The sequence below is a fragment of the Aythya fuligula genome, chromosome 4 (genome assembly GCF_009819795.1).
Source record: "Aythya fuligula isolate bAytFul2 chromosome 4, bAytFul2.pri, whole genome shotgun sequence".
NCBI classification, from domain to species: Eukaryota; Metazoa; Chordata; class Aves; order Anseriformes; family Anatidae; genus Aythya; species Aythya fuligula.
The window spans coordinates 57,862,236-57,878,104 of record NC_045562.1 but is presented as its reverse complement, the minus strand read 5'-3'; the positions used below and the strand labels follow the sequence as shown (position 1 = coordinate 57,878,104).

General features: G+C 38.1%; 1 protein-coding gene across 3 annotated transcripts in view; it reads right to left on the bottom strand.

Moving 5' to 3' along the window:
* Positions 1–281: 281 nt before the first annotated feature.
* Positions 282–15,869, bottom strand: part of SEL1L3 (SEL1L family member 3) — a 37,426-nt gene continuing 21,838 nt past the window's right edge. For all 3 annotated transcript variants that reach the window (XM_032186012.1, XM_032186013.1, XM_032186014.1), the window contains exons 15-24: positions 13,770–13,946; positions 12,056–12,183; positions 11,287–11,370; positions 8,477–8,567; positions 8,282–8,366; positions 6,103–6,212; positions 4,715–4,842; positions 2,992–3,094; positions 2,827–2,899; positions 282–1,569 (exon numbers count right to left, since the gene is read on the bottom strand). In XM_032186012.1, coding sequence (XP_032041903.1) covers positions 1,403–1,569; positions 2,827–2,899; positions 2,992–3,094; positions 4,715–4,842; positions 6,103–6,212; positions 8,282–8,366; positions 8,477–8,567; positions 11,287–11,370; positions 12,056–12,183; positions 13,770–13,946 — 1,146 coding nt within the window. In that variant the 3' untranslated portion in view covers positions 282–1,402. The remainder of the gene's footprint in view (positions 1,570–2,826; positions 2,900–2,991; positions 3,095–4,714; positions 4,843–6,102; positions 6,213–8,281; positions 8,367–8,476; positions 8,568–11,286; positions 11,371–12,055; positions 12,184–13,769; positions 13,947–15,869) is intronic.

The following is a 15,869-nucleotide window of genomic DNA, read 5'->3' as shown; positions in this document are numbered from 1 at the left end:
TGACGTGTAACTCTTTTATATAACTCAATCTCTTTTTGCATTTTTTTCCCATTTAACTCATTTCCTTCCTACTGAAAACTGCTACTTTTTGAATGCCGAAATAACCTCCAGGTCTGTTCTGTGAGAATGCTGTGTTCTTCGAAGAAAGTAGTGGTTGATTGCTCCATTTGAAGCAAAGAAAGCAGACACCTAGATCATGTTCCTCAAAATCTGCAATGGTAAGATACTATAAGAGACTCTCACCTGAAAGGTGCTTTAAAAAAAATCCTTCACATTTAGGCTGAATTAGAAAAATATTTTTATTTACAAGAGTAAATAATGTAGTGCAAGGAGAGTGGATTTAACCCCCAATAATAATGCATAGATTGATGCAGTTGATAAGACTGTGATCTAAATAATTTTGCAGAGGTGCATACACACCTGCTTTAAAGGACAGACCTCTCCTACAGCCACTTACCTCACAGCCTTAAATCACACAGACATTTGCACTCTATATTTATTATCCCATCTAATGTTTATCAAATAAATTGTCATTTAAACACATGTGTTGAAAAGGTATGGTCGAATATGAAAGAAATCCTTTTGAGTGCTACCTATGTAAGAAATTAAAACAAATTGTTCACTCCATGTCACCTGGTCACATTTAATTATTATTTTATTTATCTAATAAGGACTCTTTCTCTAAGCAGTGGCTCTTGGATGGGGTGGGAGAAACTTTATTTGTATCCTCAGGAAAATGCTGACATTGAAACTGACATTTCAAGAGTCAGCCAATAGGACTACTATGTTATGATCATATTGCAAATCTTCACATATTTTTGTTTCAAAAGAAAATGCTTTCTGCAAAAAAGAGCTAGGATGGAATGCAAGATGTCAAGAAAGTAATTGCTATCACTGTATGTACCAAAGTCCTGGCTGGTGTTCCACGGAATTTGGAAATTGGAACTAGGCGGCTGAGTTTCACTTTTATACCATTTCCATGCTCCCAACTCAGAAAACTCTGGTAATTGCACCAGTAAGGTAAGCTCAAATGCATTAAAGGCCACCTAATAAGTTATTAGACATGTGAGTAAGGTATTTTCTTCATCAAAACCAGTGGGAGTTTTGCTCATTTTTCAAGTAGGTAAAGAGTGTACCTGTGTTCTTGTAATTCTTCAATATAATACACTATAATCATGTGTTGGGTATAGTGAGATAAGCTGTATTCTCTGTTTGGACTGGAGTGTTTAAATTATTATGGGGTGTTTTGTTTTTTTTAAGTTACAGTAGAGAAGTTAGTCCAGTGGATTTTGGCTGCTGGGCTGCATTATTAATGCCATTAATAGGGTTGGTTGCCAGTTCTTACAGTTGTAGTTCATATCCCATCATCCTGGTAGGACACCAACCTTCAGAAAACTACACCTCAGCTGGTAACAAGAGGATTCTGAGGGTTTAACTCCTGCTCTGCTAAGTCATTTGATAAAGCAGATTCATCTTGCTGCGCTGGCTGTGTAGCATCTTCATTGCTGTTCCCTGAGGGCGAAGGCTCATCTGATGATGGTTCTGATCTTGTTCCAAGAGAATTACTAGCTACAGAAAAATGCCAAAATAAAATATTTAAAATCCTCAATGCACCTGAGATGTCAGTTTCCATATTTTTAAATATTATATGGATATAAAATTGCAATATAAATAAAATACTCATAGGTTAGGAAATATCAAAAGAAGAGTATCTGTAACTTTAACTTTGCCCTTCATACATACACATTAATTGATGTAACTTGAGAATGACATAGCTAGTAAGAAAAGAAAACAAGGTTTCAAAGTTATTTCCATAGTAAGCCTATGTCCTAAATGGTGTCTATTAACTAGGAAATTCAAATCTTTTTATATTTAATGTTTACAGATAGGATTATTTTTTAAATCCTTTTCCCTTTCAGTGTAGGAGACAACTTGGAAACTGACTTTTTTCTACGTTTTACAGAAGTATGTCAGAAAACAGTTTTTTCTTCTTCTAAAGAAAATAAACTTAGTGGAAGAAAATCTTTTCATAACAGGTAATGTTTATTTCACAACTTAATGATCAAGATCCTGTCTTGTGATTTAAAGGAAAATACTTGCCTGAAGCTGGCAATGCTTTTTAAATGATTCATTGTTTTTGCATGTGACTTTTTTTCCCCCTTTCCTTAGCAATGCTGTTTTGTCTTTGACATCTTCAATGTGGTGAGAAAGAAAACGGAGTTTTAACAGACTGAAGCCTGACATTTAGTTTTCTGTCTCTTAATCACTAGTGTCTCATCAGAAAAGAGAACATACAGCTAACTCTTTAGTTCTGGACAGGAGGAATCTGCAGTTCCTGATTTTAAGTATTTACTGATTCTTTCACTGGTCTGAAGAGGCAGTGCCTGTTCCTAAGTTACTCCAGCATACTAGCTCTCTGAACCTCACTTTTACTTCCACCTTGTATCTGAATGAATTCAGTCATACATAACATGGCATGCAGTCTCATCACATATTAAAGTGACAATGTATGAAATCATACAGTCATATAATTAGTTTCCATATAGTCTCCTACAGTCAGTGCTTTTATAAAGAAGCAAGGGATTTATCAAGGGAAATTCTCCAGAAACTGACAGGCTTAAACCAGCCATCTGTGCCTCACTCACTTCATGCACTTCTTTTCATCAAAGAATGACTTGCATGACAAAGACCTTGCTCTCCATAGGGACTTCTACCAAATCTAGAATGTTTTTTTTTTTTTTTTTAAAGTTCTTACTGGAAAGAGTACAACATTGCTTCAATACCATTCAATACCATTTCTTCAGTTTTACTATGACAAATACTTACCAGATAGAGTCTGAAAATAGTGCACTGCAAACGCAATCAGAATTGATAAAAGAAAGGTTCCCATGAAGTATATCTGGCAGGAAGTTTAAAAATATGTTAGATCCGTGCAAAGGTGCAGTAGTGCTACAAATGAACTAGCACATGTACCAAAGGAACAATACATACCAGCGTAGACTGTAAAATAGCATTCCAGAAAACTCTCATGTAAAAATAAAGCAATGCTATTGAGCATGGACTAATTGATTCTTGGTTACTATGATTCCAGCACCTACAACCAAAAAAGATTAAAACAACTAATTAGTCCTACTTTGCAATTTTGTGGCACCTGTTATCTTGGAATCTCCAGTGTGTTTGCATTAGCACAGGAAAAACAAGCAGATACTATTATCACTATCACAGTAAAAACTCATAGAAATATCAGATTAACCTCATTAAGCACAGAATACTTTACCCTAGGAGCATATTTTTGTTTTCTGATGAGTCAACAACTAGCTACCCTACGAGCCCCTGGCTAGAATCCAGGCTACCCTTGTCAAGCAATCACAATACAACCTCATATCCGAGATACTTTGCTCTGACTCGTATGAGTCAACTGAAATCAACAGCAGTATCACTTGTATCAAGATTAAGCCTACAAAATTCAGTTGTCTATGCAGCAGATTGGTGCCAAAAACCCCGTCAGAGACAATTAAGTACTATATAATGCACTCAGCACCCAAAGAGTGCTTTAGCTGACTAGCTGCTAGGTGTGTGTTGCGGGGTGAGCTGAGTTGCTTTCCATGAGGTAGGACTTCACCAACTAGGGGAGTTCAAAGAGTTAAATCACAAATACCATAAGCTTGAATTGATTTTTTTTTTGTAACCAAGCTGAGCAGGGGTGCATGATGTAGGATGATGGGAAGTTGCTGTGCCGCTGTCCACTCTGGATTTATTCTTACTGCAAAGCAGCTGGGTTCAGTGAAGGCAAAATTCAGGTTCAAGCTTACAATCCCAGGAAGCCCTATTTAGCTAAATGCTAATTTTATGTGGATTGGAGGTAATTTAGGGAGCAAGTTCAGACTAGCTGCAGTGAATAACAATTTTGGTGGATTGCTGATGAATCAACAAGTCGTCTCCACTCTTTTGTTGTGTTAACAACTCTCAGTGGCAAAACAGAAAAAACACTACTTATTCCTTGTTCACAGATATGTATTAACTATTAGGTTCTCCTTCCTTAAAAATCTGAAAGGCAGTTCCACGAATCCACCGAATATTCTGTAAACTTTCCATTCCCACTGTGCTTTTCTAACACGTTACTTCATCTAGGCAAGGAACCCTAAGTTCTCTTAGGTAAAGAGAGCTCTTAGGTAAACAAAACCAGAGTTCTGCAGCTGATTTCTGCACACACAGTATTTGTGCTGCAGTTCAGACAGCAGATCCGTAACATTCTCACATGTAATATTCTGTGCCAGGACGCTCTGCGGCACAGATACACTGGAACATCTTTGCAGAAACAATAGGAAGGACTGCTATTATCCCAGTTACACACTTTTACATTCCATATTAAATTATGCTATAATTATCCTTAAAAATTGGTTTGGACAGCATACAAATTGTCAGTGCCTACCTAATGAATTTAAATACACAGAATAGGAAAAGGCCTCCTGGATCATTAAATCCAGTCCCTGCTGTTTCAGGTAACCACACACAATCAAGTCTCTCATAACAGTATATTTAGGCAGTTAAAGCATTTCAAGCATGTTGACCTTAACCTGCCTTAAATCATACCAGAGAACAAAGTTAATCATTACAGGAGATGCTGTTCTCAAAAGTAAATGCTACTCAGGGAAAAACAGAAGATGCTGATTAAGGTAAAAAAAAAAAAAAAAAAAAAAAAAAAAAGACTCACCTATAATAAAGTTCCTGAAGAAGTGAAGCGTTACCAGAATGCAATGCCTGATCAATTTCCAAGTGATCCAGAATGTAGGAAGGTATGGAGTTGCCCTCTTCTATCAGAAGGGCCAAATTAAAGAAACCCTATTAATTAAAAAAGTATATACATGTTTTAGTCATTTTTCATAGGTGTATTTAAGGTATAATATAAGCATCAAGTATCTAAATTATTATAACTGTCTTCTATCTATTAACTTAGCATACCATGATCTTCACTGAATAATGAGAGCCTTCCCTCCTAATCATGTACCCAGCTAAGCCCAGAAAGATGTGAAAGAATAACATTCGTTTGTTGCGACAGTTTTCTGAGAAATTATTTAAAAGATCTGAGCTTTCTCACTTTTACTTGCTCACAAAAATCAAACCGTAATGTTTTATCTACCACAGAAATATAGACGGAAAGCAGGAATAAATACCTGTTCTGTTGCCATTTAACTCCCCTCTAACTCTACCTAGATCAACAGAAATCAGAACAGTGAAACTGAGAGCAGAAATTTGCTCCAAGAAATTTAAATCCTTAGTCTTAGACTTTTGCCTACTTGGGATAGCCTTAGGCATCAATATGTCTCTTCAGAGCCATGAAGATGAACACAGAGGAGATGTATTGCAGGATTCCCCATCAGTCTGGCTTGCATACTTTAAAATAACTGTTCATGTGTATCATCTTTCCTTTGCTAGTTCATCAGCCATGCTTTGTCCTAATATCCTCAAAACATATCAGAACTACACTACCTCTGATAAATTCACATACAAGATATTATCTGAAAATGTTGTCAGAGGTACAGGGCAACCAGAAGATTGCATCTCAGATATTTCAGAAGGATGTGAAGGTAGAACAGGGCATTGAAATGCTGCATGTCTTTGGTAATGTAACGTGGTATATCTTTTCACTATAAAGCATTTTAAGTTGGGAGCTTCTGTTGGTGGAGTGACCAAAATTCAACCTAGGATACACTCAATATGTTCATTAAAATGGACTACTCTTCTGGTTTATTTCCTAAAAATAGCAATGGATAGAATTGGAAGAAAACTCAGGCAGTCTATTAACACTTCCCCTTGCAGTAACAAAAAATATGAAGGTCACAACAGAATCAAATCCGTCAAGGTATGGCAGCACTGAGTTAATCTCTTCACCTTAAGCTTTCAAGACACCTTAGCCGTAGGACTGTCCTTCTGTTCTAGGTCTACCTTCTGACTCCCTAGGTATCTTGAAATAATTTTAACTTATTCAGGCAAGTCTCTTCAGTGCACAGATGTAGCCAAACAGAATAACTGCTCTCAGGTGAATCTTCAGATTGTTCTAAACTCTGGTGTTTTATTAACACATTACAAGTGCAGACCTACCTGCGAATCTCCCTCTAACGCAGCTTGTGCGTACATCCGCACTGACAGCTCAAGGTCTTTAGACTGGTTCTGGTACCCGTAGTAGTAGAAATCTCCCATCTTCAAATAAGCTGTGGAAGAAACCAGTGGCACGTCATTTAAAGCATTTGCAGAGAAAGAATCAAATAACCAGAAATATGGTAGAGAATTTAATAATATTTCTATTTAAAGCAGTGTATCTTTCTCTCTGATTGTCTCTATGACTGCTTCACATTTGAATGACTACTGAAAATATTTATTCTAGCTGAAATTTCTCATGATTGCTCTTTAATAAATTAATACAGTGAATGATTTTGCTACTTTTACAAAAACAGACTTAGAGACTTCACACTGTATTCCCTCTTCGCTTGCTGATTCTGTCTTCAGGCAACCTGTAGCCTTATTATTCAGGTTAGCCTTACTAACTTGATAAGTCTTACAACATGCTGCTTAAGAGCTTGTCATGTGCCTATCTCTTTGGTAGTTGAACACACCCCAAAAGTTACAGAGGTCTGCTGCTGATAATGTCATTAGTTTCAGATCAAATCCCACCCAGGACAACTGTAAGGGTAGAGTTTTCCCGGTCTAGAAGGAAGCAATGCCCAGCAAATACTTTACAAATATCTTTCTCTCATCCTGCATAGTACTGAAATGCTGCAAAGGACTAGAGCATTGGCTCACTGCACTAACCTATACTAAAGAATTTATAAATTTCCATGCTAAGCTGTGCCAAAATGGTTTAGAAATACTTCTAAACCTTGCTTTGTGTGTCTTGCAGTTATCTGGAAGTCCACTGTAAAACTGGTGGCATTATAGCAGAGGTTTTCCAGGAAGCAAGTCAGTCCCAACAGCAAAGGCAGAAAGACTACATGGAGTGGCTGCCACAGACGCAGAGTGGTAGGTCATGAACACTGCAGTGAATCATAATGAGGAGAGCTCCTCTTGACTGTATCAGCCACGTCATTCCAGCCTCGTTTTAAGAACACTCCAGGAATAAGCACTGGCCTTGAAGTTATCCTGCACTGCACTGACGCTGTAAGCCCTGGGAATCTCTGCTGCTTGGGTTAGACTTTCTCAGCCCCAAGACCTAGAGTGGGGATTCAATCCTCTGCTACTGCAGAAAGAGGCCTCAGATAAAATTCCCTCCTTATGTTACCCATGTGAAAAAAGTAATAAAGTTCTTCCTTTGATAAAGTCAACAAGTCTTCTCTCTTTTCCTTCAATGGAATCACAGTCTCACTCCAGGAGTCTGAACTTCAGAAGCTTCTCTAATATAAGATTTCACCTGTCTATAAAGTCAAAACTGCACCTTGCTAAAGCATCAACAAACTCCTCACAAAAGCTAACAGGGTCTGTCAGCTCCTGTGGCTTTAGACTCTGTCAACGTGGTGTTTAGTTCCAATGCTGCTACATATTTAAATAGCTTGTATTATTTTTAGACTGCACTTTTTCATGTGCTTATTACAAAGCACTTAAACTTTCTTGTGAGACAATCAGATGAATGTATGGAAGTACTTAAAAAACTCTTTACAAGACACCAGAATGACTTACTCAACAAAGTCTCTGATGTACTAAAATTTAAGACCAGAGGAATTTATCTTATACATGAATAAATCTTCTCTTCCAGAAAGGGATACCTTTTGTTTTACAGAGACAGAGAATCCTTCAGTTCCCCCACGGTTATCTGTGCCTATGTTGATAAACTCTGTACCCTAATAGAAAACTCATAATAAATTAGATAAAGAATCCTTTAGCCTCCATTCGTTTCTCATGACTCAATTATGATATGGAAGTGTATTAGCTTTTGGATTTTCTCTTTGATAAACTGAACAGCATGAGCTCTTAAAGTCTACTGCTACTTTTTTTTTTTCTTAAATGTTGAGTCAATTGCTCAGGCTCTTAAAGGTCTGGCCTGCTCTAAGCTTCGCTTTTTTTTCTTCTTTTCACATTTTATCCCACAAAAGGAAAATTCTCTAAAAAATTGTGCTGAAATACAACACTTAAAACACTTACTTTCTAATATTCCTATCAAAACACTGAAAAAGAAGTCTGTAAGCATGGATTACTCTTTCCTTAACTCGCTTACTCACACAAAAGTTGCAACAGATGTAGTTTTTGAAATAAAATTAAAAAAAAATCAGAAAGAATTCCTTATACATACCAAATGAGGGTGCATTGATTTGAGACGCAGAGAAATTGTAGTATCTCCAAACACAATCAGTTGCTAGGTATTTCCTTGCTAGTTCCTGGAAAGAAAATGAATTCATCCATTTATAACACACAGGAGATATTAGGATAATGTTATTACTAATAGGTGTTCCTTTTAGGGTACTGAGATGTGAATACATTTACTTACTGGTCTTTCTTCACAGAGGTGTGCTAAATTTGACTGTGACACTTCAATCCCAGTTTCAGCTGCTAGAACATAATGTAGCAGAGCTTCATGCCTAATGTTTGATAAAACAGATTAGTGAAAAACCTAACAAAATCACAAGTGTTTCAGTTATAGTTAAAATTAATACCTAAACTGATAAAATCACCTAGGAGCAAAATTGGGTATGAGGCTTAAAAACAAGAGGCTGGTGAACTCATGCAACAGCTACATCTACTGTCAGCACTTGGTGTAACAAGCATTGCTGGATCTCAAGAATTGCTTTATCTCTTGCATTGAAACTAGACTGGCTCCAGTGTGCATTTACTCTTTTGAGATGAAAGATTGGTGATAAAGCTGTACTGACATTAAACCAAATTAACTTTTTGAATGTTTTGGAAAAAAACACATTCTTAAAAGATTCTTTTGCTGTGTGATTAAAAAAAATAAATCTAATATTAACATACTTGTATTCATATCTGTCAAAAATTCATCTGAGTATATCTTTGGTACACTTTATCTTTTGCCAATTTATTTATGTGACTTTGTTGTTCTGTCTTTTTAGACAGACTTTTAGACTTTTTGGAACAGAAATTTTCTCCCATACTTGAACACGTAAGAGAACAGTCTCAGTCCCTCTATGAACATTAGGCATTTCATTTACTGTAAAGCTAGTAATAAAAGATAATTTTGCATTTGCAATGCAGCATTTCAGTGTAGCAGTACAGCACGACAGCACTGCCCATGATTCCAGAGGACATCATCCCTTTCATATCTCTTTCATGTTCTCTGTCCCTCATCTACTCAATAGTGTGAAGACCACACTTTCAGAAAAAAAGAAGTTTCAAAATAAAAAGCCTTTTTCCTGCTACTTTATGTACTACTTTGTGCATCTTTTTCCTATTAGACTTCCTACTGAAATCTCTGAATTAGTCTCTGAAGATCAAACAACCTCGATTCTCATAGGTGTGTTTGACATGCAGCAGCTAACAGCAGTAACTGAGGAACAGGTATTATTTGGTCTGCTTGGCAGTGTAACAATGCACAACTGCGCAAGATACATGAACAAATATTCAGAGGCAAAGATTTATTTAAGAGTGTGTTCATGTTGAAAAGAGAGATGACCACCAGACCAGTGTTTTTAAGTGACTGCCCCATACACTTCCATTCTCTGGCACCTAAAGCGGGTGTCTAGCAGATTCTTCCTCCTACCTGCTGATACCAGACTTTTTGGTAACTTAATGCCCTACCTTTTGGGATCTGAGTGCCCTGTGAAGTGCATATGACTTTCTTGGGACCGTACTCAGGGTGAACTGGGTAAAGCCACAGGTTGTACATCAGAACCTGTACAGAAATGGTAACTTGAGATTTTTTCAGTGCTGGAAAGTGAGGTCAGTTCTCAGGAGAGCCTGTGATGGACCAAATATAAAAATAACTTCTGCCAGGAACAGGTTACTTCGAAACAGTCCACTGTTTCTTGAAGATCTTCTAGGTCCAAAGCATTAAGTGCTAGCAGGGGCAGCCTGCATGGCTAAAAAGGCTGTTGTCTTAATTGTGTGACAGTTTCTACAGTCTGATGCCTGCACGTACAGTATCTGGTGCTTATGCCTACAGGTCACTAGGACAGCTGAGTGCATGGTGAATTCACTTGTAAAGTGCCTTGCCTACTACTAGAGACTATGGCTAACTTGATGAACACTGACAAGGCATGTCTTATCTCAGCATTACGCATCACTACTCCTTGCACTGCATTGTTACTTCTCACTGCCTTGAGGCTTATGTTCCTGTTTGCTAGCTAAAATGTCGCATGAAAATTAAAATGTGAAGTAAAACATTATGGTTTCATTGTTTGGGTTTTCCCTCAGACTGTTTCTTATCAAGCCCAGAAAGGCCCCGGTGCAAAAGCAACTATTGCCTGCATCGTCCTGAGGCAGCATGCACTTGCTCAATAATGTACTTTCAGAAACTCTCCTGAATTTCAAAATGGTGCGGGCCTTGCCAGAAGTACCTGGGAAAGGTACTTCCCACGCACATGGGAAAGGAAATTTTCTAATAAACCACAGAGTCTACTGTGCAAAACAAAAAATTATATAGAAGAGAGAAAATGTGTGTTTTTTTAGGGACAGAGTGGAAAAAAAAAGAAGTGAAAGGCATTACTCTGGCTAATCCAGTGCCCATTACATACAGGAGTACTACCAGATGAAAAGCACAGATAGCAGAAGACAAAAAAAAAAATGACCGGCCCTGCTGTTTCCTGCACACAGTCTAGTGCAGAAACTCTGCCATACTACAATCCAAAGCGTATGCCGATTTCTAGATATCCCTTGAGGAGACTGTTACCTTTGAAAACAAGACTGGAAAAATCTCCAAGAACATAGTGAGCTTAACTAATAGGAGCATTTTATTTACACACGGGTTTAGTTTGTCTTAACATTTTATCTATACTCCTTGGGATGATCAATACCTTCCTTCACAACCTGCATACAGGGGCCCTCCCATTGTTTGCTCCACTAATTTATATACAGCCACTTGTAATGTGAGTTTGTGGGCTCTAGATGCAACACTATTTCACTCCACAAACTCTCTCTCTTTTTCTCTTTTGATCCTGTCAAAATGGTTGAATTACACTTCAGGTCAACTCCTGCTTCCCTGTATGTCAATAAGTGTTTTGACACAGATTTCAGTGGTGCTACTAGTATTTTTTTTGATGCGATGGCCCAATGTTAATTGTTTTATCATGCTATCAAGTAATAAAAAAATGGAACATGAACTTGAAGAGAACAGAACAAACATACCATGAGAGTTCCAGATAAGCATTGAGTGCTTTTCTGATGACGTGACCTAAGTAACCGTTCTTCTCTGCAATATGTTTTGCCCAGCTGTAGAGAAAAGGACAAACAAAGAAATAAGAACAGCTGTGCTGCAGTAATGTTATCCCAACTCACATTGACGTGAAGGACACGAAGGATATGGGATCACCTTCTGACTTATTTCATAAAATAAACTGTGGGATTTCACAGTAATTGCTGCATCAATCATGCAGGTGTTGACTGAATGAGAACATAATTATCCGTTCATTTCCATGAACGTACCAGAGACGTCCTGTGCTTTTTCTTGGCCAAATTATTTGATTTTTTGAAAAACAAAATCAAAAAACCTTAGTGATATAAGTGCTATAATTTCTTATCAGTCTTTTTATACCACGTTGAAAGCTGGTCATCTCTCACTAAGGAAATATGTGCTGTTTTGTTACACACAGTGTTTTTTTTTCTTTTTATTTCCCTTGGAACAACTCGGAGAGCCTACATACTTGTGCATCTAGAAGTTCACCAGAAATACTCAGCATCACTGAAAATCTACTGGGCATTTAAATAATACACATACTCATGGGGGTCAAACTTTACTGCAAAAGAATTCTTTTTTCAGGGAGGTCAGTAAGATGAAGTAAAGGATATTTTGACTTAAAAGATATTTTTGACTTAATTGTGGACTTAAAAATCATCAATAATCAAAATAATCCCACCAGAAATATATTCTCCTTTAACAAATGATTTCATTTCTTACATTACAGCTTTTTCTGGATCTCTGGGGAAGTCTTCCATATTTCCTGTGATGTAGTACAGAGAACATCGTAAAGTCCCTTCTATATGTCCTCCTTGAGCAGCTTTATAGAAATAGTGCGCAGCTACTGTCTGCAAAGAAACAAGACAAAACTAGCAACTCCATATTATTAATGCTTATTGAGTTTTGCTTCCCAAGTCTTGTTTTATTAAATAAATTCAAAGCAGAAGTTGGCTAGTGCAGGCCAACCACTTTTAATTGCTTTTAGTGTACTTAAGTGAAATGAATTCCTTTCTTCAACTTTTAAGCGTTTAGGCCAGAAAAGATTTTAAAAACCTGAACTTTTGAACAATAAACAGAAAAGTGTCTAAACATACAACTGACACCTGGTAGTATACAAACTTTACGGAACTAAAATTAGGTACTAGTAGAGAAATTAATAAGGAACCCTGGAGAACAGACACAGGCTGGGACTTTTACAATGGCGAGACCTAAGTGAAGGCTGGGGAGCAATAGTAATGCTCAGGATGCCTTGCTGTGCACAACTGTGCTTCTCAAGTCTCTGAAACTTTTATAAAAGGTAACTCAGACTGAGCCGGCAGGGACAGAGCCATAAAAGCAGGAAGGCTGTGTGACTCTGTGTCTTACCCTTAGAAAGAGCAACCTGTAATGTAAACCAAAGCAACATACAGCCTGAAATAACTTATTTCAGGAATTTTTAAACTATCTGTATCTGTTTTCTGTGAGCGATCAACGACTTCAGAGTATCCTTCACTGCCATAACAAAGTACTTCCTTCCCATAGCTTTGATCAGTAATGAAACCTGGGCACTTTTAAGGGTACTCTTACAGCCAGACTGCTCTGAACAGTGTATTTCAGTCCCCAGGGAAGGAAAACATGTTTGTCAAAAGCACATGTTGGTGAGCACTGCTGCTGGCAGCAGAAATGCTCGCTGTCTGGAGTACATCCAGATCTCAGAACCCACAGGCCACGCTGAAGGCTTCGTTTAGCTCTGAGCACAAGGTCTGCTTGCATTTCTTACAGCCTGCCTCGCTATGTTTGTGCTGTTGGTTGAGAACTACCTACACACAGCATTTTTTGCAAAGGTAATTAATGGAAATATAATCAAAGTAAACCTTTCTTGGTAGGGAAAATACATGGTACTTACTGACACACACAAAATTAAACGGGCTATATCACAGGAAGACACAGTGGCAAAACACTGCCACCTACCATGGTTATGCTAAATAGCTACATTTGTGATTCTGGCTTAGAAGTCTTTTAATGCAGTGCCGAAGTTTGCAGAAGCAATGTGAATACAGCATAGGTGCTTACAAGTTCAGGGACAAGATTCTGTTGCTTTTTTCTATTGGGGAAAACATCCTTCCCCGTAAAGTACCAGGGAAGTCATCAGTGCTGAGAAACTAGTCTGCTTGACCCAGGAGTGGCAAAATTAGGAGCTAATTTTACCTGCAACTGCTTTGCTTCTAAACTTAAGGAGCACAAACGCACACGAAGAAGCACAGCTGAGAAATTTGAGTAACATCACTTTCTCTCTCTCTGAGCAATCTGACTGAATTGCCCACTACCACTCTTCTCTGTGACAAAAAGCACCAAAAACTGTCTCAGAATAAACATAGCCATCTCAAGAATGAAGTCAAAATTTGTAAATTGGGCCCCAGTGTAAAGAAAATAACACTACAGAATATTTACTCACTTGATTTCTACTGGGTACTCCAGGGTAAATCCCATCTAAATAAAGGACACCAAGGTTGTAAGATGCATCTGGATTCCCCAGTTCTTCAGCAAGTAACCAGTGTTTGGCTGCTTTTCTGTAGTCTCTTTTAAAGTTGTGGTAATACCATCCCAGTCCATTCACTGCTTGTGGCAAGCCCTTAGGGAAGAAGGAGAGCAGTCTCAGATCATGCATCAACTCTGCCTTGGGTCACATTGCAATTTCAACCTGCTGCCCAATTTTGGGTCTTGTCACGAGCTTGCCTGTCTGGACATCTGGCACATACATCCAGTCAAAATTCCCATTGGGATGGAGATATAAAAGATTTGTCTTTTTTCCCCTCCCACTTCTTTTCCTTATGGCCTCATGTTGACCACAAGAGATTATAAAGTCACTCCCTCAGAGCCTCCCACTGCTCATTAAGGAATGATTCCACCCTGAAACCCAGCTACTTTGTCTTCTTATTCTACAGAGCCTCAGCCATGTCTGCATTCAGACCCGTACTTGGTGACAGGAACAAACTGTGAAAGTTTTTCACTGATTTCCTCTGCAAAGCCTAAACGAGAGAGGTATCCTTGTGTGCATCTGCAGTGGAGCTAAGGGAAGGCGATAAGAAAAAACAGGGAGATAACTGCACTTCCAGACAGGATTAGCAATCAAAAAAACCCGCTTCTTTTAAACTCGAACATTTCTGTAAGAATAAATAGGAAGCAATTAACACAGAATTTTCCAGTGTTCTCAAAACATGGCTACGTGGTTTATTTGACTAACCCCACATAGATCTTTTTAATACCGTGCAACACAATGAGTTGCATCGTTAACTCAGTAAGCACAGATTGTAAGGAGAAAATCTTCCTGGGACACAGTTTTTATTTTGGCTGCAGTGAGTCACTGTCTCCTTGTACAAACTCATGTCGTGGATCATACGGTGGCTGTAAGTTTGCCAGCAGTTCAAATTACTCAGCACCAACAGATAGGTTTGGACATGCTATTTTCTCTTATTTGAGAATGGATGTTTAATAGGAATCCTGCCAGAAACAGTGACATAAGGTAAAAGCTACCTAAAAAAAAGTCTCAGTGCACAAATCCAAGCTATTTGCTTGCTACTGTCTGCCAAAAGCTTCTACACTGCACAGTCTCTTTCTGTGACCTCTGTAGTAAGAACTGTATACTACTGGCACTTAGGAAGGCCCTCTGGAAAAGGATTTATTTTCCTTTCAAATTGGAACAGTGTTGCTTGCTTAGTCATTAAAATCCAAAAGCAGTTCAACTTTTCAATAATTATGGTGTTCTTTTTCTACAGAAAATGTACTTGGGAGAATAAAAACTTAAGTATCTGAGCCTAGCAAAGGTAAGCAAATTGTTGTCTCTAGGCTGTTCCCAGAAATTTGCTCTTCAGATCCCGAGTTAAGGGATATTTGTCATATTGTGAAAGCTATTCTGTTTATTCAAGTCTTTCCCAAACTGTCAGAAGAACAGGTAGTCTCTCGTGTTTCAAAGAGATGACAGACACAGTAGTTTCTTGGTGGTGGTCCATAATGAAGTCCCATGGACATTACCAGAAATTTAACTAGTTCTGGTTTTCTGGAACAAGGAAGGTAACCAAGATCTAGGTACTTCTTTTTACAAAGCAAGGTAAGAAACAGATCATAGCCTGCGTAACCTGACAGCACTAGATCAACAAAAGGAGCAAGGCTCCTCTTCTCCGTGGTGCCTGTCAATGTTTTCCCCAGCCATTAAAAAGTTAGAAGACTTTGGGACATCCTTATCTTCTCCTTGACATAGGAGAGATGTCCAGAGAGAGCAAGTATGGCCTTTTTTACATTCACCAGCATCCACCTACAGAGACTGGCATGTCAAAAACTCAAGCTTGGTGGGCGCTTTCATGAAAAAATATTTTTAGTATGGTCTAAAACAAAATGCTTCGGAACGCGAGACAAAAACATACTCCTGGATAAACTACTCACTCCCTAAGTCACTTAACCATCAGCAAGTTCAAAAAGACGTAAGGAAAGAAAACTCTTTTTCTTATGTAAGTTTGGCTGATTTTTGAGTGTTCTACTCCCTCAGTTAGGGAAAATA